The sequence below is a fragment of the Dendrobium catenatum genome, unplaced genomic scaffold (assembly GCF_001605985.2).
Source record: "Dendrobium catenatum unplaced genomic scaffold, ASM160598v2 fragScaff_scaffold_742, whole genome shotgun sequence".
Taxonomy (NCBI): Eukaryota; Viridiplantae; Streptophyta; class Magnoliopsida; order Asparagales; family Orchidaceae; genus Dendrobium; species Dendrobium catenatum.
The window spans coordinates 360,760-387,932 of record NW_021319204.1 but is presented as its reverse complement, the minus strand read 5'-3'; the positions used below and the strand labels follow the sequence as shown (position 1 = coordinate 387,932).

At 36.1% G+C, this 27,173-nt stretch overlaps 2 protein-coding genes across 2 annotated transcripts; one reads left to right on the top strand and one right to left on the bottom strand.

The window, feature by feature from the left end:
• Nucleotides 1-11,422: 11,422 nt before the first annotated feature.
• LOC110098680 lies at nt 11,423-14,796 on the bottom strand. Its single transcript, XM_020825583.1, has 4 exons — nt 13,905-14,796; nt 12,656-13,649; nt 12,076-12,572; nt 11,423-11,751 (listed from the first exon to the last, which is right to left on the bottom strand). The coding sequence occupies exons 1-4, from the start codon at nt 14,794-14,796 to the stop codon at nt 11,423-11,425; spliced, it is 2,712 nt and encodes a 903-aa protein (XP_020681242.1).
• Nucleotides 14,797-20,691: 5,895 nt separating this feature from the next.
• LOC110098679 lies at nt 20,692-23,183 on the top strand. The gene is made up of 2 exons (XM_020825582.1): nt 20,692-21,160; nt 22,660-23,183. The coding sequence occupies exons 1-2, from the start codon at nt 20,692-20,694 to the stop codon at nt 23,181-23,183; spliced, it is 993 nt and encodes a 330-aa protein (XP_020681241.1).
• Nucleotides 23,184-27,173: the final 3,990 nt, after the last annotated feature.

Below are 27,173 nucleotides of genomic sequence, written 5' to 3'. Positions count from 1 at the left end.
TTTAAGTGAGGGCTTTGAGGTCTTTGTGCTCATAATGAGAGAACCCCACACTTATTAGGGGACCAAAACATTTCGGTCTTCATTTCCCCCTTACGACTGAACCACGCTGAATAGAGGAAAGGGGCGCGGGTAGGAGACGACACCGGCGCTCTTAGGGGTAGTTTCTGGCGGCGATTCGCGAGGGAGATTGAAGGGAACTCGTGAGGAAGACTAAGGTAAGTGGTTTGCTGGTATTTCCTTTCCTTTTCTTTGAGTTTTCTCCAAGGAATGAAATTAGGGTTTAGAGGAAATGAGAGATTTCTTTGAGAAAAGTTTAGAGAAGGGTAATGCGATGTTTTTAAACCCTAATGTGATTTGTTTTTATGAAAAATGTAGATTTTGAAATTTAGGGTTTTATCCGATTTTGTTTTTCTATCAAAATACCTTTGTAGGAAAGTTTCTTTTTGAGGTTAGGAAGTCTTTTTGTGAATATAGATTCATTTTAGAGATATTTTTGCATGCCCTAATAGTTTGAGTTTTTCCAAAAATCATGAAAAACCCTATGAGCATTGTTTCCTTTTTAATTTAGGGAGATTTTTTAAAACAAGAATTTTAGCTTTAGAATGAATCATTGTTTTCTAAATTTTAATTTAGAAAAATCCAATGAATTGTTGTTTGGTAACTTGAGTTTAATATGAAAGAGGGTTGTATATTTGAGGTGAGCAAAGAATTGATTTAGGTTTTCCAATAGCTAGAGTTATGATGAAAATCTAATTCTAGTGAAAATAAGATGGAATTAGCATGGTTTAAGTGAGGGGTTTTATAGAAACTTCAATGTTTGATGTGTTGAATAGTTACATGCTTAACATAGGGTTTTTTTTAAGGTTTGAGAGAGAAAACTTATGTTTACACCTTATGTTTGTCACTTGTAGAGTTTAATTTCATAAGAGGAAAAGGGGCGTAAGGACTTTTGAAGGATCATATTGTGGTGCACAAGTTGAGGTAGGTGAAATGGACATTCTTGTAAATTTATAAAACTCTTATTTCATGCAAATACATAGAAATGATATTTTTCTTTTATGCTCGTTATGATATCATCATGATTCATGTTCCCTTATATAAGTTCATGGACACTTGATGTAAATGTAAAGTCTTTTTTTTATGCAAGGTTAGAATTTATGAATGAGTCTCATGCTCTTTTCTTTACTTGTACTACACATGTCATTCCTTTTAATGCAAATAAACATATGAGCATAGCAAGCATGCATATTCTTATGGAAACATACATTTGAATAGTTTACATAAGCATCTCTTACGAATATATAAGTATTAAGTGTATGTGCATGTTAACGCGGAAGTATCAAATGGTAAAGGAGGTCTTTTGAGCAATGGTAAAGGAGTCTCTTATGAGCCAAATGGTAAAGGAGGCTCTTATGAGCCAAAGGGTAAAGGAATGGCCAAATTATATACCTGATCAGTACAAGTGATACTTTCGAGACAGGTGTTATATTTACATATTAAAATATTATGAACATTTCATATCCATGTTATATGCATTTGAGACTATCATTTGAGGCATAAATGTTTTTAAAATAATAATGAAAAGATTATGAAAGGAACAAGAACATAAAGGTTGAAGTATAAACATGCATCTCATTAGACAAAAACAATGTAGTATGATGATTATTCTTTTACTATGATCTCAAAAAATGTTATAGTTTTCTTTCCTTGAATCTAAGTTTATTTGAATGCCATTTACAGCTATTGAGTTGTGACTCACCCATGTTGTGGGACACTTTTTAGGAGGATCCGGTAAAGGATAGATGGAGGATAGACCTCCCATCACATACCGTCGTAGGGAGATGACGGGAGGCTAGTTTTGTTTTATTATTTTGATGTTTTGATTAGAAGGATTAGAGATGGATTGTAAGGAATTGATTTTTGGGCACCTTTCACATTTTTATAAACTTTATGTTAAATTCTTATGTTGTGGTATTGAAAGGAAGAAATGAAAAAATTTTACTTGAAGATTCTTTAGTGGCTCTTTCATTATGCTTTGAAGATATCCTTTTATTCAATAATGTGAAGTTTTTATTAATTCCTCTCCGACTTTCGTTCCCGCCTCGCACTTGCGAGCTAACCGGGCCGGGTCGTGACATATGATACCTTTAAATTTGAACATCCAATCCTTGATGACTTCCTTCAAAGATTGGATTGCTAGAAGCTCCAATTGTGCAATATCCCAATGAATGCAAGTTCTACCAAAAGCAAATAGAAATCTTCCTTTACAATCTCTGAATACTCCAGCTATACCAACTTTATAAGAAGGCAGAAGAGATGCATTTACATTAACCTTTAGCCATTCGGGTGGAGGAGGTTGCCAAGAATTAGACAGCCTGATCGACTGGTTGACATCCCAGTTGCCCAAAATGAAATGGCTATAATTGTGATGTATTGATGTATAACAAATAGCATTAGATGCAATAAAAGATGGACTTTCTTCCACTCCTCAATGGATGCTCTTATTCCTAGTTTTCCATGATAAAAAAAACTGCATTACAATATAAATTTGCTAACATACCTCTCTTCAATGCTATCGTTTCCAGCCATATAATACTTTCTTCTAAGCTTCAAAATATAGGAATACCAAATCCCCAATGATTTAGAAGGTTAATTACCTCTTTTAACTTAAAGCAGGTACATACAACATGCTCCGTATCTTCAATAGCAATGCATCCTCTTGGACAATTAGCATTATCCATTAACCTTCTATGCTGTAGGAATTTGAATGTTGGGATAGCACTTTTAAACACCCTACACCAGAACATTTCCACACGAGCTTTAAGCTTCATTTTTTTAGCCAATTCCAATACTGAGAATCGCTGCTCTGCTGTACCATAGCGTTAAACGCCATTCCAGCAATTGTCAAACCATATTTTTGCTAAACTAGCTCCATTCTATCTCCCTCCCCATCTTGAACTATCTTCACCTACATTATAAGATTCACCAATTATGTACCAAACATATTCAGCAGTTTCGGTACATTCCAGCATCCATCATGAATAAATTTCTTTTACTAAAATAGCTTCATCTTCTTGTGGAACTACAAATGTGGTCCATATATTAATGCACTTATCCAAGATCTAGATGTCTTTAAAAACATCTACATCTTCACCGTCTACCAATGTCCATCAAACAATTGGTTTTAGCATCTTACAACCTTCCTTCAATAATTTCCAAGACGAGGAGCATTTCCCTCTATTGTTTCCCATGTCAAGTTTTTCTCCATATTTAGTAGCCATTACCACATGTAGAAGAGAGTCCCTGTCATGAAAGAACCTCCATGACAGCCTTGCTCTTAAAGCAGCTGTTTTAGAAGCACTCGAATATAAACCTCTTCCACCTTTGCTCACCGGTTTACACATTTCCTCCCAACTGACAAAATGTAAACCCATAGAACCATTCGACTTGCTCCAAATAAAACTCCTGCAGAGTTTATCTAATTCATCCAATATCCGTTTTGGAACCAGGGAATGTGTAGTATAGAATGTAGGTAAAGAAAACAACACCGATTTAACTAATGTTAATTTTCCTGCTAAAGACAGAATTTTACTCCCCCATATGTAGAGCATTTTCATTGTTTAATCAATGATGAATTGAAAATCATCAGAAGAAAGTCTTCTTAATGCCACCTTCAACCCCAAATAGTTGAATTCTTTTACAATTTTGAAGCACATTATTCTTGCAATGTTTTTCTTCTTCTTTCTACATACATGTTTCCCAAACAACATGGATGATTTGTTCAGATTTATACGTTGGCCCATCCAATCACAAAAATCATATATGATCTCCTTAACCTTCTTAACAGCCCTTTTGTTAGCTTCAGAAAACATAATCACATCATCTGCATATAATAAATGTGATATTCTTGGTCCACTAGAATTGATTTTAATACCACAAGAGCTTTGAGCAAAAGCATTGGAGAGAAGTTGTGAACAAAGTATGAAGAGAATTGGTGACAAAGGACATCCTTGTCTAAAACAACTCTTTACTTGAATCCAACTCGAGCAACTACCATTGATAATCAAAGCAAACTTCGGATCTTCCACACATTCCATGACTAGTTTAGATATTTTTGGAGGAAAGTTAAAAAAATTCAACACATTTTTGAGAGAATTCCAGGACATGGAATCATAAGCTTGTTCCATGTTCACTTTGAAAGAAACCATACCTTTAGTAGCTTTTGAGAACCTAAGCTTGTGGAAGACTTCCTGAGCAACCAATACATGATCTGATAATGATCTCCCTCGGATGAATGCTGCTTGCTCTTTAGAGATAATCTTTGGAATAACCTCAATTAACCTATTTAATAACACCCTTGCTGCCACTTTGTAAACATAATTACATAGACTTATAGGTCTATAGTTAGAAAGCACAAGAGGATTGGATACCTTTGGAATTAGGATAATAAGAGTTTCCTTCCAATCTTCATTTAATTCTCCATTGCAAAAGAATTGATTCAATGCTTTATAGAAATCATCTTTTATGATGCTCCAATATGCCTTAATGAAAGAGTATGTGATACCGTCCTTGCCAAGTGAGATATTACCGCCCATTTGCTTCAGCACTCTCTCCACTTCTTCCATTGAGAAATCTGCATCCAGAAAATTCCTTTCAATGTTGTTCAAGCAAATAGTTGCTGCCGGCCTATTGAAATCCTACTCAAAACTTGTATAAATCCTATTGAAATCCCATAAAAATCTTGCTCAAACCTTGTAATAATTGAGATTAAATATTATTAAACAAAGTTAATTGTAATTAATTACAATTAATCATAATTACCTATTATTATTATTAATGATTATTATAATTATCTATAATTAATTTTAAATTAAATATAATTAATTATATATTAAATATAATTAAATATTTTTAGTTTTTTATTAATTATAAAATAAATCTAAATGATTTTTAATCAATTTTAAATTAAGTACAATTAAATATATTATAAAATTAATTATAGTTATTTTTTAATATATTAAATTAAATTCAATTGATTTTTAATTAATGTTAAATTAAATATAGTTAGTTATATATTAAATATAACTAAATGTAATTAGTTTATCATTAATTATAGATTAAATTCAATTAATTTAAAATTAATTATTTCTTAAATATAACTAATTATAGTTAATTAATAATTAATTATAAGTTAAATGTGCATGCCTCGACCGTCGTGTACCCGACCTTAGCTACATCGACTACCAAGGTATAACCTTTAGAACTTAAAATCCCGTCCTCGATGTGTGATGCGTAGGTCAACCACATATACACATTTTTTTAACATGGTAAGAAACTCGGTGCGAAACATGCGACAAGGCAAGTAGTCATCTCTCAAATAAAAAATCATGTCCTCGGCGTGTGTGACGCACCGGTCAACCACCTATACATTCTTTTCTTAGCGAGGTAGGAAGAAACCCAATGCGACAGATACGACGAGGCAGGTAGGCCTTGTACGTGTCACACCACAGTTTGACTCATCCTCTTACAATCAGACTGGAGCATAACAGAGAAGGAAGGAAATCTATTTAGACTATCATAATGCTTCAACATATCAAACTCCACATTTTTTTGAATAGGAAGCATGTAATATAATTCCAATACCATCAAATATAATCAAAGTACATATAGAGCTCTACTAAAACTTCTAAAATTTACTTACATATCCAAAAAGTCTGCAAAACTATCGTTCAAATCTCTTCTTAGATTATTTGTATACCCAAAATATATGTACACCCAAAAAGAACAGTCACCCCTTTAATGCCCTATGGTCTCCTTTCCCTTGTCTGCAGTACAACCACTGCTAATGAGCTATGGCCCAATGAAATACACAAGCAATGTATAAGAATTAATAATATTTTAACCCTTAAGAAAGGCATAACATTAGTGACTAAATAATAATATGATTAGAGCACCTTCCACATGGGTCACAAGAAACATGGCAGTACTTTCCATCTTACCATTGCTCAACACCCTTTTTAACAAGTCATATATGGCTATAAGCTTTTGCACCCTTTTAGCTTATCAATTAAAGATTAGGTCCAGCTTCCCAACTTTTAGAATTGAAGCTATTTTGTCAATTCAGGGTTGGGTTCAAATTCCCAATTTCTAGACTTAAGAGTGTATACTTACCTTGTCAGGTCTTTCGCATTTACTTGACGGGCTTATCCCTCGTATATGACTTAAATCACTTTATAATCTCATTCATTCATGTCTATTTTCATAATCATATCAACAATTCACATATATGAATAAAGCAGCATAAATTAAAATAATGATATCATAAATATAACAAATATGGATTTGCAAATGTAAAAAATTTAATTATTTTCTATGTATCGTTTGATATCTCACCTCGTCCTCTAAAATAGTTGGGTGATGCTCTCCGAAACCTCGATCTCTTTTTCTCTTATAAACAACCTAAGCATAAACATTTAACTTTTATATACCTTCTACCACAATGTCAAGCTAACCACAAAATTCAAGTTATATAAAGAAACTCTTACATGCTTACCTCAAAAACACTCTACTGAAGTCAGCAAACTGGTTTCAGCACACAAAAAATTCAGCAAAAGCAACATTCAGGCTTCATAATTTCTTTGCTAAAATATTACATTCCAGCAAACCCCTTACCAGTTTTTTTCCACCACCTAAAATTCTGCACACACTATTCAACAAAATGTCATTTCTATCAACATACCCATTTCAAAACCCAAAATCTGAGAAGATAACTATTAGTTCTTTCAAATTTTTGGAATCTTACACAAGTTCCCGCATGTATATAGATATATTTTCATTATCTGTGCAAATGAGCACTTCAACCCACAGTTTACCCACACCACATCATGCTACCTGCAGCCCTTTGCTCTCCCACCGTCAGCCAACAGCCTTTTCCAGCTTCTCCCCTTCGATTCGCTGGCTGTTTTGGAAATTTCAGCAGCTGTCGTGGAATGGAAGGGGCATTAAATGAACAATACATTGCTGAGTTAGCATCTTACCCTAATATAGTAGCACTAGTGGAAATTCCACTAATATTGCCTAAAATGATCTCAGCCGTTGATTACAGTTTCTACTATCAAACCAATGCATGCCTATATAAATGGATTGCTACAGTGATTTGAATAAAAAATGAAACAAGTGACTTATAGTTATCAGTAAATCAATTAAGTAATGTAGAAGTTATTATTATTTAACATTAGTCATTTTTTTAAACTACTAATCTAAATTTTTTTTTTTAAATATGCTTCAATATGTCAAAGTAATTAGAATTAAGAGTACAATTTAATGAAAATAACTTAACATTTAAAGGAAGTTGATGCTTACTTTATTTTAAACATTTTGAGGGTATCATAGTTCACGCTTTTCTTAGCGTGGCGTGGACAACTTTAAGTACCTGACACACCACAGTGCCAGCGGGGAAACAACTGTATATTTTTAAGTAGGTAGCCGGAAGACCCATACACGTTTTTTTTAGTGTGGTGCGATTGAAGACCACAGCTGCAGTGTCTACGAACACCTATCATACACGCTTTTCTTGGAATGTTGGGAATGCCCAGTTCCCTACATTTCCCCCAAACGGGGGATATACCTGGATGCTGCCGAAATTCAGCATGAAATGCACAAAGATTGAATAGCATGGAGTTTGAACTATATAGCAAGCAACAAGTATCTCTAAAAACCCATACACACTTTTCTTAGCATGGTGGGATTGAAGACCACGACCGCAATGTCTACAGAAACCTACTATACACGCTTTTGTTAGCGTGGTGTGAAGGCCCAGTTCCCTACATTTCCCTGAAACGGGGGATATGTCGGGATGCTGCCAAAATTTAGGCTGAAATATACATGACTTGAACAACAAAAAGACTTCACTTAAGCAGCAACGCAGAGGACCTGTACTTGAACATAAATACATAGAACTTGAACAAATGTTAAGGAACTGAGCCTGAACATAATAAACAAGGGACTTAAACTGAACAGCAGGGAACATAACCCTAAATATTAAAATGAAGAATAATAATCAAAATACAAATGATGAATTTGATTATTCAAACAAATAGGGGACTCGTGGTGGAGAATTTTTATATGTGATTGACTTATAAGTGATATCAACCTACTACAAAATGTATAAGTACTTCTTACATATACTTTTGCAAACAACGGTCTTTCTGTAGATTGAAATGAAGGCACCTAAAATTAACAAGGAAAACCTATCATGCATATAATAAATTACATCAAGATAAAAGACACTGAATGCAGTGATGCTTTGCAATTAATGACAATAGGCTGTATACAACTTGCTTCCGCCAACAAGTATACAAAAAGCCACCTGTGAATGATGAAGGTGGATATGATGCAAGTACAACGACTCTCCTACAAGTATGTCTAGGAGATTGTAGTGAACATGAACATTCCCTATAAGCAGTGATAGTTGATATGATACTCGTGGAGAACAATAGTGGGCATATCGCAAGTACGATGAATCTCATATGGACACAAGTACATACAACACCAACAAACAACTGTTGGAGATATGTGCCTACAATCAACAACATGCAAGAGTTGGTGTTAGCATGCAGATGAGTATACAAATCTGCCTACAATCAACGTTTGATAACTAATGACAAACGTACCATACCTACAGCAGCGACGCTTTAGATGTTGTAAGTACGGAGAATCCCTATGGACACAAATACATACAACACCTACACCTATTGTTGTTGCTTTTTAACATACGTGAATGCATCGTGTGAAATGCATCCAATGGCATATACCCATATAGGCCCTGAAAAGCGTGTTGTAGGTACACAAGTAACGTGTAAAAATGTCGTGAGGGTTAAGAAATAAATTTAGATTCAAATACGATCTTCTGTCAGCGAGTAGACAATCAATAAGGTTCAATCAACAAAACAAAATATTTATAAACTCCGTAATAATGGCTGCATCGAATATTTATCTCAACCATAGGGAATCAATTATTATTTTTAAAATACTCTCAAACTTCCACATAATACAAATATTTTCAAATGACCCCATATACCCCAATGGTGGCCGGGTTGAATGTTCATCTCAACTGGAGGGGATTATATATGTTAAAAATACCCCCAAATGCTCATAAAAATCCAACGTACCAAAAATGAAGATATTTAAAATTGAAATTCAATTATCAAATTACTTAAGGAAAAACTCATCTATCATCCGCAATAGTTCGTTAAGATGGACAAATCCAAAAGCTACTCCAGCTCACAAAGAGCTAATATATAGTCGATAATATCACTAGGATCCATTCTCAATCTATCTCTTACTAGTAAGAACATGGCACATATCCTCTAACTGGTGGTTTCACCGTCAAATGGCATCAAACCTACGGTTTCGCCACTAAATTGCACCACAGGTAAATGGTTATGAACGGAACCCTCTGAACTGGGTGGTTAGCCACGAAATGGCATAATTATATTACGATCATGATCAGCGCCCGTATGCTCCCCAATGGCATCAAATTCTTGAGATATAAATCAATAGGATATAATCGATAAGGCACAAAGCCCTCGGTCAGCTAAGTTGGATTCAAATTTGTCCCCTTAGATAAATATCCACACTATGTCTACAAGGTACCCTTGGACGGCGCAACTCATGGCTACTGATAAGGATATCCTTCTATCACTACCTCCTATAACTTAGTATACAAAAGACCACGATGGCCCGGGACGACGTAATCATGGGATCTTGATCGGGCTCATCACCATTCCCCACCATCCACTTTAAGTGCAAAACGGTGAAAGTTCTAATTTTAAATATCAAACTTTCCAAATACCAAACTAATGCTGCTACTATATGTCAGATATCATGTATTTACAGGTATGTTGTATTCATTCGACGACTAACCTTAATCAAAAGTTTTCTCTCGTGATCAAGTGGGTAATTAACTATAGGGCTTGCGCCTATAGGAAACAAGAACTCAGATCATAAATTCTTGCAAAATATATGTGAAATTTCTGGGTAGTGTCTTATCTACAATCTCAATCTGTGTTCCTAAAATTTTCCCCAGAACTTAATCGATTAAAACTCCCCCCGAAAGCACAGAAAAGTACAAAGCACGAAAAGCAGCAATAAGGAGGCCACGGCGCGAACTTTTGGAGCACACAAACTTAACCATGTAAAAGGAAAAGATTGAACATTTTTAAAAGCAACAACAACAACAAAATTGCCACAAAAGACAAGTCATTATCCCACTAAGTGGGGTCGATCATACAAATCATTCTTCTCCATTGTATCCTATAAGACCCATTCTCATATAAGTTCAATTAAAAAAGGTTATTTTTATTACTTTCTCAAGTCTTAAGTCTACATCTACTTTTCTTAATATATGCCAGCTCTAATACATCTACTTTCCTAATAGGATCATCGGAAGACCGATGTATTATGTGATCAAATCATCTAAAACGACTCTCTCTAAATTTTATCGGTCAATGGAGCGACTCCGACCTTTTCACGTATATACTTGTTACAGATTCTATCTTTAATTATAAAGCCATTCATCCACCTAAGCATCCTCATCTCTGCAAAACTTGATTTTATACTTCTCTTTTAATGCCGCCTAATATTCTGCGTCCTGAAGCATTGTAGGTCTCACCATCATCTTATAAAATTTTCCTTGAAGTTTGATGGGTAATTTTCTATCAAACAATAGGCCCAATGCATTCCTCAACTTCAACCAACTAACTTGAATTCTACTAATAATACCACATCTATTTCACCAGTATTCTAAACAATAACCCCAAGATATTTTAAGTGTGCATTCTTTTTAATGACTTGGTCACTCTTTTTTAAAAGCAATAATAAAATTTTATAAATAAACAAGAAAAATAGATTAAAAATTGGTTGAATATAAAAACCAAAACAATAAGCTGCCTATATTAACCGAGTTTCCAATTGAAGGATCAAACTACATGGAGTTCAGGGGAAAATAGTACAAAAGAATAGTTGAGAAATAAGACCCCATTAATGCATAAATACAATAAAACATGCGGACATGAAAGAGCTTCTTTACTTGATAAGGTGAGATTTAATTTGAACTTCATTAAGAATAGAAATTTAGAGTATAAATATTCCTTTTTTTTTGTTGAAGAAAAAGCATAAAATGCTTCATTAATAACTAAAAAAACGGATTACATCCTAATAGCATTTGATTCCTCCTTTAACAACTTATTAAAAGTAGGAGGAATCTTATTCATGACTAAATCATCCCAAAAGAAAGAACTTAAAATTGCATAGTTAGCACAAAGATCTGCTAACTTATTGCTTTCCCATTTAAAACAATTAAAAATAACAAAATTGAACTCTTTGTTAAATGATAGATCTCTCAATTCATTGCTATCTTTCCTCACAAATTCCTCACAATATCTTGAATGAAGTTGATTACAATTTTGTTGTCTCCTTCTATGATCAAGCCCTTGTAAGCAAACATCCAATATTTAACCACATCCTTGATTGATAAAATAGCTTGAAGCTCCAATGAAGCGATATCCCAATGAATCCACTTTTGACCAAAAGCCATCAAGAATCTTCCCTTATGGTCATGAAACACATCACCAATCCCAGCCTTATAGGAAGGACAAAGGGAAGTATCTATATTAACTTTTATCCAATCGGGTGGAGGAGGATACCAATAATTATTCAACAACCTTGTCGGTTGATTAACATCCAAGATACCTGAGCAAAAATAATTTAAAGGCTTAAAGACAGCAGAATAAGTCATAGCATTTGTAGCAACTACCATCGGGCTGGTTGCAAGTCCATTATGAACAAAATCATTCCTAGCTTTCCAAGATAAGTAGACCGCGTTGCAAAAAATATTAACCAACCAATGATTTTGGCTATCCAACCATATACTGCATGAGTCAAAGGAGTTGAAACTTGGAATACCAAAACCCCAATTGTTTAGATGCTAAATGACTTCTTTTAAAATCATGCATTTGGTGACAATGTGCTAAATGTCTTCAACCGTCTCACATCCCCTTGGACAACCATTATTACCTTGTAAACTTTTATAGCTTAAGAACTGATTTGTTGGAATTGCATTATTAAGAACTCTCCACCAAAATGTCTCCACTCTTGAACTCCGTTTAGCATTTTTAAGCCAATTACATCCAACAAAAACTGTATTGCATTTATCCATTGTTTCGGTTGCCAAGGCTGAAATTGATCCACCAGAAAGCCTATGAATTAACTCCAATTGATCATTTGAACATTCAGAATAAATCTGAATACCGGATATCAGGTTTACGAGATCTGGACCAAAGAAATCTCCAAGCTTCCCTACATCCAAGCAACCATTGCATATAAACTTGTCAACTGTGAGATCATTGCACTCCCTTAATTGAACAAAGGTTGGCCATTTATCAATGCTTCTATCTAATAACCAAGTGTCTTTGATAACATTTACAGATCTCTCATTAGCAATTCTCCATTTGACAATTGGTTTAAGAAATTCCCCTCCATTGCATAATAGTTTCCATGCTGATGAACCTGCTCTGTCCGAAGAATGATCCTAAAAATTGGACCATATTTAGGGAATAGTACTTTATGCATGAAAGAGTCTTTGTCTTGGCAATACCTCCAAGCCAACTTGGTTCTTAGTGGACCAGCTTTCTTAGAACAGGAAACTATTCCACGGCCACCCAAGTTATTCAGTCTACATATGGATTCCCAGCTTACATAGTGGAGTCCAGCTCCTCCAGCCTTCTTGCTCCAAATAAAACTTCTGCACAACTTATCTACTTCATTCAAAACACTTTTAAGAACAAAAGAAAGAGTTGAATGAAAAGTAGGAAATGATAACAAAACCGATTTGACCAAAGTGATTCTTTCGGCCAAAGATATAAATTTTTCACCCCACACACTCAACATATTCAATGCTTTATCTAAGAGGAATTGGAAGTCGGCCATAACCAGTCTTCTCAATGCAACCTTGATGCCCAAATAGGAAAATTCTTTGATCTTCTTGAAATTCATAAGTCTAGCAATTGCTTTTCTCTTCTTTCTTTTGATTGTTTTCCCAAACAGAATTCCATATTTATTAGAGTTCACCCTTTGACCCGTCCAACCACAAAAGTCTGAAATGATGCTTTTAATCTCCATAATCATCTTCATACTTGCTTCCGAGAAAATGATAATATCATCGGCATAGAGTAAGCGAGTGATCTTAGGCCCATTAGGAGAAATACGAATACCATCTGAATCCTTCTTTTGTGAAAAAGCATTTAAAAGAAGTTGTGCACAAATAATAAACAGAAATGGAGATAATGGGCATCCTTGACGAAAACTGCTCCTTGCTTCTATCCAATTAGAAAAATTCTCATTGATTGATAAAGAAAAGCAAGGGCTATAAACACAATCCAAAATGAGATTAGCAAATTTAGTTGGAAAACCACAATACTCTAAAGCCTTGAACAAAGTCGGCCATCCCATTGAATTGCATGCATGTTCCATGTCTATCTTGAAGGAAACTAAACCTTTAGAAGATTTAGAATACCTAAACTTGTGGAAGACTTCATGAGCCACTGAGACATGATCCGAAAGTGACCTCCTTTCAAAAAAGCCGCTTGTTCCTCCGAAATTAATTTAGGAATAACAAGCAATAATCTATTTAAAATCATCTTTGCCGCTATCTTGTAAACAGAGTTACACAAACTTATCGGTCTAAAATTGGAAGGAGACAGGATTTTTTACCTTTGGAATTAGCACTATGATAGTTTCTTTCCACTCTTTACACATCTCCTCGGTTTTGAAGAAGTGATCCCAAGCATTCCATAAATCATCCTTAATTATAGACCAATATGATTTGATAAATGAATATGAAATACCATCATGTCCCGGAGCAATGTTCCCATCAAGATCTTTGATTACCTTCTCCATTTCTCCCATGAAAAAATTTCTATCCACAACAAGCAAATCTTCTTCATTCAAACTCTTCCATGGCTTAGCCCACCCAACCATAGAACAATTCCTCTCTTTCCATTTATCCTTGAAGTAACTGAATAATACATCTTCTATTTGGTGTTGGTCTTCAACAATCAATCCGTTCTCATCTTTGATTTTATGTATGAAGTTTGAATTCCTTCTAGCACTTGCATATGCATGAAAAAACCTTGAGTTTGAGTCACCTTTCATAAGCCATTTAACCTTGGCTCCCTGCCTCCACCAAGTACAAAGCCGAGCCAATGTAGAATTCAAAGCATCGATTTTAGTTTTTAATAGCCACATATCCTCATCTGAAAAAAGATCGAATTCAGCCTCCTTCAATTGTAAATTCAGAATTTCTTTCTTTAGCTCATCTTTAGATTGATTTAAGTCTTTGTGCTTAGCTTTACTCCAATAATATAAAGCCTTAAGAGATACGTTCATCTTTTGAATCAAAATTTGAGAGAGTTCTCCAATAGATTTTCTCCTCCATGCATCTCTAACCACTTCCATTGAAGCAGGAATTGAGGCCCATATATCTTCAAACTTGATATTTCTCTTACACGACACGTTGAACTCCAATAAGGTCAATAAAATCGGACAATGGCCTGTTGCAACTCTAGCCAAATGCCTAACCACCAAACTGTGAGATGAGTTCAAAGATGCTGAATTTAGAAGACATCTATCCAATTTCTCAAGGATCCTTTCATCCCCCTTCTTATTGTCGCACCAAGTGAACTTGGATCCAATGCACCCAACCTCATGTAAATCATTATATGTTATAAAGGACTTCATCTCCTTAGGTCCAAGGGAATAAACAAATCTCTTCCCTCTCTTTTTTTCCTCCCTAGATATTAAGCAATTAAAGTCTCCACCCACTATCATAGGAATATCTTTAGACAAATGATATTCCAATCTCTCCCAAAGAGATCTCTTATAAACATCCTTGCTCCCATATACAGCCGCAACTTTCTACTTTCCTTTGTTAACAACATCTAACTCCCTTACTACAAGCTGGGAAGAAGATTATGTTGGCTCAAGAAAAAAAATTGCACGAATCCCGCTTTACAGCCGTAGGATTCCATTTCTCTTAAGTCAGATTGAAGTTTACCAGATTTCCCCTGAGGGTAGTGTCAGGGTTTATTTAGATCTATGGTTCTTACTTCCTATGAGCGCAAGCACTCATAATTAATTACTCCTCTTAACAAGTAAGAGAGAACTCTCGATTAAGGATGAGTAAAATTTAGATATTTTTAGTCTCAATTGTGGGGAAGATGAAGGTAAACCCGATCAAGATCCCATGGCTCCGTCGTCCCGGGTATACCGTAGATTTTAGTCTACCAACACTAACAATCATTGACCGTAATGTCCAGGGAATCTAATTAGCAGCCATGAGTTGTCTCCTCTCAAGGATCCCGATTAGACTGAAGTGGTTAGATGTGGATTTTAGTTTGATTTAATTTGGGTTAGGGCTTATTACTTTCTTAAAAGTTGCCTATTAATTTGTTTAGTTTAGGGATTACGACTCCAATTTGGAATTGTCCAGTGATTTAAATTTTTAATTGGGATTTACGTCTTTGGTACAAAGTAACCCAAGTATTTGATTTAAATTGGGACTTATGGCTTTCATAGAAAGTAGCCCGAGTATTCAATTTAGAATTGAGGCTCATTACTCTATTTATGAGTTGCCCAGAGAATTTCAGTTGGATAGGTCTTAGGGCTTCCTTAAAAGTTGCCTAACGGTGGGTCTTACGACCTAGGCCTGTAAGCTAAGCGGCCCGAGTTGTTGGTCTTACAACCTAGCCCTTTAGACTAGGATGCCCAAGAATATTAATTGTTTGGGTAAGACTTATGGCTTCTCTTAGGAAGTAGCCTGAAAAGCGGGTCTTACAACTTAATCGTTTAGACTAAGATGCCCATAGGTTTAAATTTGATTGTTTAGGGTTTAGGATCATTACTATTTATTTAGCAAATTTCCTAAAATGTGGGGCTTACGATCTCAGTAAGAAGTTGCCCGAAAGCGGGTCTTACAACCTAATCCTATAGACTATGATGCCCAAGTGAGGGGTCTAGGTGTATTATCACCTAAACACTTCCCTCATATGTCGGACCTACGACTTCTATTAGAAGTGGTCGGGGGTTTTAATTGGGTTTAGGGGTTAGGTCAATTTCTACCTAAAACTTTCCCCTAAGGTCGGGCTTACGACTTTCCTACGAAAGTTGCCGGGTAGTGGGTCTTACAACCAAGTTCCTATGAACGAGGCTGCCCAAATAGTTCATTTAGTTTGGTTTGGGGCTTACGGCTCCAATTAGGAGTTGCCCGGATAGTTTGCTTGGGGGTTAGGAGTTAGGTCAGTTTTTACCTAAAACTTCCCCTTAAAGTCGGCCTTACGACTTTCCTACAAAAGTTGCCGGGTAGTGGGTCTTACAACCTAATTCTTATAAATCAGGCTGCCCGAAAATTGAATTTTATTGTTTGGAGATTTGTTCTGACTTTATTTGAGTTGGTTGAGTTTGTGATTTGAGTCAAGTTGTTTTTCTAAATTGAATTATTTTGTTTGAAGATTTGTTTATATTGTTGAGTTGTTGTGTGTTGATCAGTTTGAACATAGGTTGAATGATGGAAACACTAATTTTTTTGCAACATGCCTGCAATACCATAGATTGATTGTACTCCAAGTAGAGACACCTTTTTTTTCTTATTGAAATATTGAGTTGATTTAATCACCACTGTGTGCACAGGTAAGTTAACTCCATGTGCGAGAATATTTGTGGTGCAAAAAACATGAAGATCCTTTTTCGAAAAAAAAAACTTCAACAAGATCCTGATCCTTCAGACAAAGTCCACCATTGTGATTGACAACACCACATAGACTGCATGATTGCATTTGTTTATCACCACAGGATACATAAATTTTACTTTAATTTTTCCTTTTGCTCTTTTGTTCTTGGGAATGGATTTGAATGTCCAAAGCTTGATACAATATGAAGGATGTGTTGTGACACTTCTTGCGCTCCTTTTCATATTGAACAGAATATAAGTGCAGATTTTTTTTTTCATGCAATGTTTCAAATTCAAATTCTTTTCTAGTTTAAAGATCAAATTGATATTGCTCATTCATATATATATATATATATATATATATATATATATATATAATATATAAAAAAAATCACCCGCATCTATTTTTTAATATGATTATATAATAAATAATATTATATTATCATATTATAATATATATATATATACTATATGATATCATAAAGGGGAGAGCAGCTGAAGAAGTGACGGTGCAAGCTATGCACCTTTAGCAAAGCAACGGAGCCGAACAACAAGGAGCCGAAGATGTCGTGCAATCTCTATTCCTCCCGCGAAGCAAGTGAGTCGGACAACAATGAAGGAGCGGAAGAGGTGTCGCGTGCAGCCTTTCCCTCTCCAGCGAAGGAACAAAGTCGGACGGTGACGAGGGAGCCGAAGTCGCATAGCCACGGGGAGTTGAAGAAGCGGTGAGTGCAATCTCTCGGCCTCCTGTGAAGCAACAGAGCCGAACAACAACGACGAAAAGAGGAGATGAAGGGCGACGAAGTCGAACAGCAACGATGCAGTCGAAGGAGCAGACTTTTTTTTTGTAAGCTTTGCCTATTCTCCTTTTTATTACTCAAAATCATCGGATGGAAGTTATTGTGCGAAGCAAAGCGTCGTTTGGAGAGATCACGCGAAGTGTGGTATGTTTGGGGGTATGTCGGTTGTTTCAAATTTTTTCTGTTTCATTTTTATTAGTCAACAGATTCCAAGACATTGAATGAAGCCAAATTGTGATTCCATAACACCATAATGCCACCCGACAAACCTTCAGATGGAACATGAAAAAAGTCCCAATCACTCCTTACCAACAAATTAACATCTCTCCTATTAATATAAGACAACTTGGTTTCAAGCAACCCAAGAAAGAACACCGCATGGTCCTTTATAAATTCTTTTAGGTAAAGAGAAGCTTTACTTTTCCTAGCTCCTCTACAATTCTAAAATCCTATGGAAGACATCATTGAATAATAGGGGAAGAGCTCCCCAACATCTCCTTCGATTCTCCTTCCAATCTTCTATTTCTTGGAACCAATTTAATAGGTCCCAATCCTTTGAGCTGCTTCGTGCCTTTTTTCTTCACATTAGATGAACCATCACCCGAGATGCCCACCTGAATTACCTTTATTTCATTTTCATCCTCCAGAATATTGTCTACATTTACAGCTTTATGTACCAATGCATTAGGAGACTCCAGAATCTGTGTTCAGGCATTCCCCTTCCTCCACCAGTTGACTCAAGACATCAAATTGATTATTATTACTAGGAATGCAAGTAGAAACAACATTCCTTTTTTTACCAGATGAATAAATTCCTATGACTTGAACATCATTACAAGGAGGGCCAGATTTTACCTCAAGAAGCAGTTCTTCAACCCGAGAGACTGTTACCACATTAACATCTTCATTTTGTACTCTTGCAGCATTCCCATCTACCTTCATTCCTTGAGTCTTCCCAGCAACTCCATCTTCCTTCACGGTCAAAGACTTGTTAGCTTCGTTATACCCAGGTCTTGTCCAAGTATTTTTGAATTTGTAGTTACTGAATCTTCTCTTCCCATAATCCACATGAATCCAAGGTCCATAGCCTTCTTTATCAACCTCATTGACACCTTCCCATTCCTACATTTGAGTTTGGCTTGTTCGAAACAGCAACACCTTCATTGGCACTTCTAATTTGATTAGTAACCTAACAATTTTCTACACCAGCATTTGTACACCTACTCTTCAAATGCCCAATATTCCCGCAGTTGAAACAAAAATTAGAAACTCTCTCATATTCAATCTTCTGGTAGAATTTGCCGGAAATTCCTTCCACCCAAACACCCAAAGGCAATTTGTTCTCGAGTTTGATTCTAACACAAATTATGGCAAACTCCCTTCTCCCCCATTGAAACATATTTTCATCAATTAAATACGAAGTTCCAACCGTTGAAGCAATTCTACAGACATTAATTTCATCCCAACACTGTAAAGGGAGATTAGGCATCCTGATCCAGACAGGAGCCGTTAAACCTTTTAAAGAAGTAGGCTGGAATGTAGGGTCCATTTGTCCAAACCAATGATATACTCATTCACATACCAATGTCCGCTAGAAAAAACATATTCAAGAGCCTTTGGGTCTTCAAATGCACATAATACCCATCCCCTTCCAAGTAAAGTCATATGGAATTTTCCAAATTGAGTCAATTGCCTCCTTAACTCCACCCCAATAGCATGGTATGGCACAAATTCACCAAACACTTTCACCACCAATGATTTGAGCAATTTGTTTGTGTTTTCTACCTCATTTTGCATATGCAGCTTCACTACTCCATCTTCAGATAAACAGACTCCAAAATCGAAATCAATTGTTTTAAAGTTATTTTTTTATTCCAGGCATTGGCTAATATCAGAAATCAAATTTTTAGCATCTTTGCAATTTCCCAGAACAACTGAAATGCAATCGCGAACCTAATCCAAATTAACATCAGAATGATGGACGTCGTAAGGACCCCTCATTACAGATGAATTCTCTACAGCTGCAACTTCCGAAACTTGAACAGAGACTGAACCTCCACAAACAGAATCTTTGTTTCCCATTCTAACCGAGACATCTGAAGAGATGATTTCTAAAGGAGAATGACCTGTAAATCACGAATAGGTTATAACATAGTGAGAGAAAGTAGTGAGAGTACGTTTGAGGAAAATTTGAATTTTTGACTGGGCTAATCCCATTTCTTAGACTGCGGAATTCCCGCTGCTACTGATGGCGGCGGAGGGCCGCCGGTCTTTGACGGCCGGTGGTCATGCTGATCATCCTCTGGTTTGGTGGCTTCTTCCTGTCTGTTTGTGTCCTCTCCCCCGGCTTTCGGAGATGGAAAAGCTGGATTTCAGAATTCCAAAAATGTTAAGAGCTTCGGGAAACCATTAATCATCAATGAAGGAGGATTGTTGAATAAGAAGAATGAAGTTGAAATTTTTGGAAAAGGGAAGGAAGTGATGGTGGAGAACAAATCAAAATTTTCATTCAAGAGTGGCAAAATTTTAGAGTTTAATATTGATGGAGCTTCCCCGCCATCGATGTCTGTCTTATCAGAGAGAGTTGCTCTCAAAAAGTATTCTGGCATTGTAATTGAAGAGGTATTCAAATCAGCAATGGAGATTAAAAATGGAAATGTGATTGAAACTAGGCCGGTTGAAGATAGCTTCAGATCAGAGAAGGCTAATGTGGATTCTAAACCAGTGGTAGAGGAGAAGAGAGTTGAAGATGTTAATGAAGCCACTCGACTGGATCTCGTGAAAGTCAGAAGTTGCAATTCTGGTGAACTGGGAGAATGTGTGGAAGGATTAGTTAATGCCCTTCCAAGACCTGTCAATAGTGTTCGATCAAATGCCTGGAGCAGGAAGGACAATATAAAGGTGGATAATCTTAATCTTGGTGAATATCTGTTGAATGAAGGAAAATCAGCCAAGCTCTATTTGCAAAATGAATTAGAAAATTAAAAAAAATTACAGAATTCCCTGGTGATAAAGGTGTTAAGAGGCAACATCCCTTTCCCTGTAATTAGTGCTGAATTGAGGAGGCAGTGGGCTTCATATGGGAAATTTCATCTAACAAAGTTAGGAATGGATTGGGTATTGTGTTCATTTCACGAAAAAGAGCCATTGGAAGCAATCTTTGCTAATGGGTCGTGGTTTGTTAGAGGACAGATCATTGGGGTACACAGATGGTCGCTGAATTTCTCTCTGACGTCCTTAAAAGGTTTGACATCTCCTGTTTGGATCAGGATGCCAAATCTTCCTTTACAATGCTGGGATGAACTGAATGTCTGCAGAATTGCATCCTTGGTTGGGAAGCCTCTCCTCATTGATGGGAACAAGTTTCAGTGGGGAAGACAAGAAATTGGAAGGGTTTGTGTGCGCATTAAGCTAGATGAACAACTCCCTCTTAGAGTTTGGGTGGAAGGAAGCACAGGAAAATTTCTTCAGAAGATAGAGTACGAAAGGATTCCGAATTTCTATTTTGAATGTGGGAAAATTGGTCACCTCAAAAAAGACTGTTTGAACAGTAAAATTAATTCTAGCCCGGCTGAAGGTTTTGGAAAACAAAAAAGAAGCAGAAGGTCAGAAAATCAACTATAATCCAATTGCTGATGATTCTTCAGAGGTCAAAGAGAGCTATGGACCTTGGGTCCATGTTAACTATGGGAAAAGAAGCTACAGAAACACTACAACAACAACAACAACATCAAGCCTTTATCCCACTACGTGGGGTCGGCTACATGAATCCCTTTTCTCCATTGTGTCCTATTAAAAGTGAATTACTCGTTTAAATCTAATAAAGAAAGGTCATTCCTAATATTTTCTAACCATGTCTTTTTAGGTCTACCCCTACCTTTCTTAACATAAGTCAAATCTAATACCTCTACTCTCCTAACCAGGTCATCGGAAGGCCGCCGTTTTAAGTGACCAAACCATCTAAGTCGACTCTCTCTAATCTTATCTTCTACTGGAGCTACTCCAACCTTTTCACGTATATGCTCATTTCGTATCCTATCTCTAAGGGTAAAGCCACTCATCCACCTGAGCATCCTCATCTCTGCCACACTTAACTTAGTATTATGATTCTCTTTTAATGGCCAACATTCAGCACCATAAAGCATTGCAGGCCTCACTACCATCTTATAGAATTTTCCCTTAAGTTTGAGGGGTACATTTCTATCACATAACAAGCCCGATGCATTCCTCCACTTCAACCATCCAACTTGAATTCTGCTGATAATATCCCCATCTATTTCACCATCACTCTGAACAATAGATCCAAGATATCTAAACCGTGTACTCTTATTAATGACTTGATCGCCCAAAGTCACAATACCCTCACTAGGTCTATTACTACTAAAATTACACTCCATATATTCCGTTTTAGATCTACTCATAGATCTACTCAAGCGAAAACCTTTAGACTCTAAGGTTGACCTCCATAATTCAAGTTTACATTCAACTCCCTCTCTAGTCTTATCAACAAGAAGAATATCATCAGTAAAAAGCATACACCAAGGTACATCCTCTTGCAAATGTCTAGTGAGAACATCCATGACTAAAGCAAAAAGATATGGGCTTAAGGCTGATCCTTGATGTAACCCAACTGAAATAGGGAAATACTTGGTCAATCCACCTTGTGTTTGAACACAAGTAATAGCTCCTGCATACATATCTTTAATGATTTGAATATAAGCATTATTGACTCCTTTCTTTTCAAGAACTCTCCAGAGCACTTCTCTTGGAACTTTATCATATGCTTTTTCTAAATCAATAAATATCATATGTATATCCTCCTTATTTTCTCTATATTTCTCCATCAAACCTCTTAATAAATGTATAGCTTCAATAGTCGACCTACCCGGCATGAATCCAAATTGATTTTGAGAAACATTAGTATCACGCCGCAACCTATGCTCCATAACTCGCTCCCATAGTTTTAAAGTATGACACATTAACTTAATACCTCTATAATTCGCACAAGCTACAGAAACACTAATCTTAAAAAAGGTTATCAACGTTCTACCAGTATCTTTGTTAAAAAAAACACAGATTTAGTAAAGAATAAATCTGTGGAATTGAACACTAAAGCTAATTTCAAAGAAGTGGGAGAAGAAGTGCCTTTAGCTCAAGCTGATCCTGATTTGTCTGATGGGCATTATGAACTCAGTAAAAGCAGTGAAATTCAAGGAGCTGATCCGAAAGTGCAGCTGGAGGTTCTGATCAAAGAGCAGGAATCTAAAAGCAAATCTGGTATGGAGCCTATAACTCGTTCTTCTGCTGTAACTGAAAATAAGTTTGATGTATTAAATAGCCTGTTAGAAGAAGGGGAAATTATTATTCCTGATGAAGTTAATGAGCATTCTGTGGTTGAGAAGGAAGATTTGGCAGTCAGTATTGTTAAGAGGGATAAAGATACTTCCAAAGAAGAATCAGGTGATATTGTAGAAGCTACTTCAAAGAAAAAAGGTACCAAACAACTTAAAGGTTCGGGGCCTATAAATTTGGCTCCTAGGAGTAGGAGGTTGGATGGGGATATTTCCAATAATGTCATCAATTGCATTTTGGAACTGTAGAGGAGCAAGGAAGAAAAAGGCTTCTCTATATCTTATAGATATTGTGAAAAACTATGATGTTTTCTTTTTTGGTTTGTTGGAAACAAAAGTTGCTACTATGGAAAGGAAGGTTGTGGACACTCTTATTGGTCCGGATTGGGATTTCTTTCATATACCCTCTGAAGGGCTTTCTGGGGGAATTATTCTGCTATGGAAGAGGAATGTTGCTAAATTTTGTGTATTGGAAGCTTCTAACCAATTTGTGATTGGTGATATGGAAGTTTAAAACAAAGGGAGTTGGCGTGTTGTTCCTATTTATGGGAACAAGGATGCATACAAGAGAAGAAAGATTTGGGATAGATTGGAAGCTTACTCTTCCAAGGACTTACCTATGTTAATAGGAGGAGATTTTAATTGTATTCTTTACAAAGAAGATAAAAGGGGAGGAAAGAGATTCAGTTTTTCCCTTGGATTCAGTTTTTCCCTTGGATCTAAGGAAATGAAAACCTTCTTGACTAACAACGATTTGCATGAAGTTGGATTTGTAGGCCCAAGGTTCACTTGGTGTAACAATAAAACAGGGAATGATCGCATTCTTGAAAGATTGGATAGATGCTATTTGAACTCAGCCGCTATTATTTCCTCACATAGATTGATGATTAAGCATCTGCCTCGGGTGGCTTCTGACCATTGCCCAATTCTCCTAAATCTATTGGGAATCCAATCTTCTTTCAGAAAATTTTTCAGATTTGAGGACTACTGGGCTGCAAATAAAGCATCAGCTGCTGTTGTAAGGGCTGTCTGGCTGAAGAAATCTGTGGGCAGCAGCTTCAATATCCTGAATTCTAAGTTGGATAAATCCTTGAAGGCTTTACACTACTAGAGCAGAGCTAAGCATAAATATCTCTTTCAGTTGGAAGACTCATTGCTGAAAGAAATAGAGGATTTACAATCTAAAGAAGCAGGTGATTGTGGTCTCACGGAGGAAGAACATTGGAAGCTGAAAGTAAAACTGATAGAATTTAACTCAGTTTTAGCCCGGTTAGACACATGGTGGAGGCAAAGAGCTAAAATGAAGTGGATCTTGGAGGGAGATCATAATACAAAATTTTTCCAGTCATTTGCAACGGCTAGGAGAAATTCGAACTTCATTATTAAAATCAAAGATGACAATGGGGAGATGGTCGAAGATCAACATAAAATTGAAGAAATCATTGTTTAGTTTTTTCAAGCCAAATGGAAAAACAGAGATTGCAGAACCGAGAGGAAGCTTAAATGAGGATGATGCAAATCTTTTAAACAAAGCATTCTCTATAGAAAAAGTTGAAGATGTTATTAAGCAAAGTGCCAATTATATTTCTCCATGTAATAACGGTATTACCTACTCCTTCATCAAGGCATATTAGGAGATCATTAAGAAAGATTTTTGGAATGCTGTGAATTTTTTCTTTGAGAATTCTGAGATGGATCCTAGATGGAAGGAAACTCTCATTGTTCTTATTCCCAAAGTTGAGAATCAATTGGCTCCTTGCAACTACAGGCCAATCAGTCTTTGTAATACAATTTACAAGGTGGTGGCTAAAGTTCTTATGAATAGAATGGCTTCTATTATTCCTAAAATCATCTCCAAAGAACAGGCGGCATTCTTGAAGGGTAGATCATTGACGGATGTTATGGTGGCTCAAGAGATCATGCATAAGTTCAGGTACTCTAAATCTTCCAAAGGCTTTGTTTCTATTAAAATTGATATGGAGCAGGCATATGATTCGATGGGATGGCCGGCTCTTAAAAAAGAATTGGAGTATTTTGGATTTCCATCCAAATTTTCAAGTCTTATTTTGGAGTGTGTCCAAGACCCAAAATTTTCTATTTTGATTAATGGTAATGCTTCAAATTGGATACATGCTAGTAGTGGATTCCGACAAGGGTGTCCATTGTCCCCTTATCTATTTGTTTTATGCTCTCAATTATTAACCAATGCTTTTATGGAGAAAGAGGAATCTTTAGTCATTCGGTTGAATACCACAGGTCCAAGAATTTCTCACATGTTGTATGCAGACGATGTGATCATTTTTTCTGAAACAAATCTACAAAGCATCAAGAAGATTATGGGAATTTTGTGAAGATTTTGTGAGTGGACGGACCTGAAAATTAATGCTTCTAAATCTTCTCTTCTTTTTAGCAAGGTGGTAAATAGAAGAAAGAAAAAACAAGTTGCCTGGATCTTGAAGTTCAAAGTTGTTAAAGAGCTAAATTATCTTGGAGTAAAACTAGCTCTTAGAAGATTGGTTGGAAATGATTTCCAATTCATTATTGAAAAATCTCTTAAAATAACAAACATTTGGGGAGGTAAATTGATGTCTTTGGCTGGGAAAGTAATGCTTGTAAAAACTGTGTTACTTTCTTATACCATCTTCCATTGCACCAACTCAGTGATTCCAAGAAGCATCCTCGATGAAGTTGATAAAATTGGTAGAAGTTTTATTTGGAACAAATCAAATGGAAAATATAGAATCCATTATGTAAATTGGGAAGTCATGTGCTTACCTCTTAAATGGGTAGGTAGAGGACTACATTCTTGTGCTAACAAGGTTGGTCTTTTAAGAGCTAAGATTGCTTGGAGATATATTCAAGATAAAGATTCATTACTTCACAAGGTTCTCTATCCAAAGTATGGTAATCTGTTTAGTATCGAAGCAGAAAAAAAATCTGGTTCGTTTGCTTGGATAATCGTATCAGATGGATGGAATTCTTCGAAGACTATTTTGAGAGGGTCAATTGCAGATGGTAAATCAATTGATGGATGAAAGACTTAGCAAATGGCCAACTTTCATCACTAATGACATTGGTGATATTATGGTTGAAAGCTATATTGAAAATGGTGGCTGGAATTCCGAAAAACTGAAGGAAGTTATGGGCCATGAGCGTGTCAAACTTATTTGTCAAGTTAGTATAAAAACTGAGACGGATAGAGATTCTTTGGAATTGATTATGCAAAGGACAGGAAAATCTTTATCTTCCATGGTGTGTGATGCTACGGTACAGGATTCATGTACAGCACAATATTGGAACTGGATTGGGAAGATTAAACTTATGCCGAGGATGGAAATGTTCTGGTGGAGGATTTTTCATGATGCATTGCCTACCTGTCAATTCCTTGTTTATAGAAGGTTGCATAGGAATATTGGATGTCCTAGGAATTGCAACGAAGGAGAAGATATAGAGCATATAGTGGTCAGATGCAGTAAATTGCAGGAAGCTATCCTGGTATTAAATAAATGGGGTTTTTTTTATCCCAAATTTCTCTAATCTATCAGAATGTTACAATTGGCTGTCCAATGAGAAAACTTTCTTGGCTTCTTTATTCTGTAATTTAATCTTCTTCAATTGGAAGTCTAGAAACAATCTTATTCATAAAGGTATTAATGATACAGCTTTGGCTATAGCTACAAAAGCATTAAGCTATGCTTCAGTTGCTGCTCATGGAGATAGTGGAAATTCGGGTTTATTGGGTGTTAATCAACCATCTAGGTTGTCTGATCATCATTCGCACCCTCCACCACCCGATTGGATCAAGGTTAATATAGATGCCTCATTGCTTCCTTCTTACAAAGCTGGAATAGGAGGTGTATTTCAGGATTATAAAGGCAGATTTCTCTTGGCATTTGGTATGACTGACACTCAATGGGATGTCTCTTATTTGGAGTTATTGGCTACTCATGCTATCAAGGAAGTCATTAAGATTGGATGTTCAAGTTTAAGGGAATAATTATAGAGGGAGACAATGATAACATTATCAAGTTTCTTCAAGAAGAGAAATCAAAAGGTACCTCATTCTTTGATAATTTTCAAGCTATTAAGAAGTTTGATCACAAAGCTTAAAGAAGTTGGTGTTAAAAGTTAAAACATTGAAAAGGCAGATATTTTAGGAAAGGTGCTCTGCTAGGGTTTCCCCGATTCCGGTAGATATGATAGTGATGCCTAGAAAGCTGATCTCTACTTATATCTATA

Bases quoted from the DNA above. Each gene is read 5' to 3' on its own strand.
- LOC110098679 (XM_020825582.1), top strand. From the start codon at position 20,692: ATGGATTGGGTATTGTGTTCATTTCACGAAAAAGAGCCATTGGAAGCA. The intron at 21,161-22,659 runs GTTTTGGAAAAC...AAAAAAACACAG, and splicing joins TAATTCTAGCCCGGCTGAAG to ATTTAGTAAAGAATAAATCT.
- LOC110098680 (XM_020825583.1), bottom strand. From the start codon at position 14,796: ATGAAGTCCTTTATAACATATAATGATTTACATGAGGTTGGGTGCATT. The intron at 13,650-13,904 runs GTATTTCATATT...TTAATTTCGGAG, and splicing joins CATTGCTCCGGGACATGATG to GAACAAGCGGCTTTTTTGAA. The intron at 12,573-12,655 runs GTATTGCCAAGA...TTCTTCGGACAG, and splicing joins AGAACCAAGTTGGCTTGGAG to AGCAGGTTCATCAGCATGGA.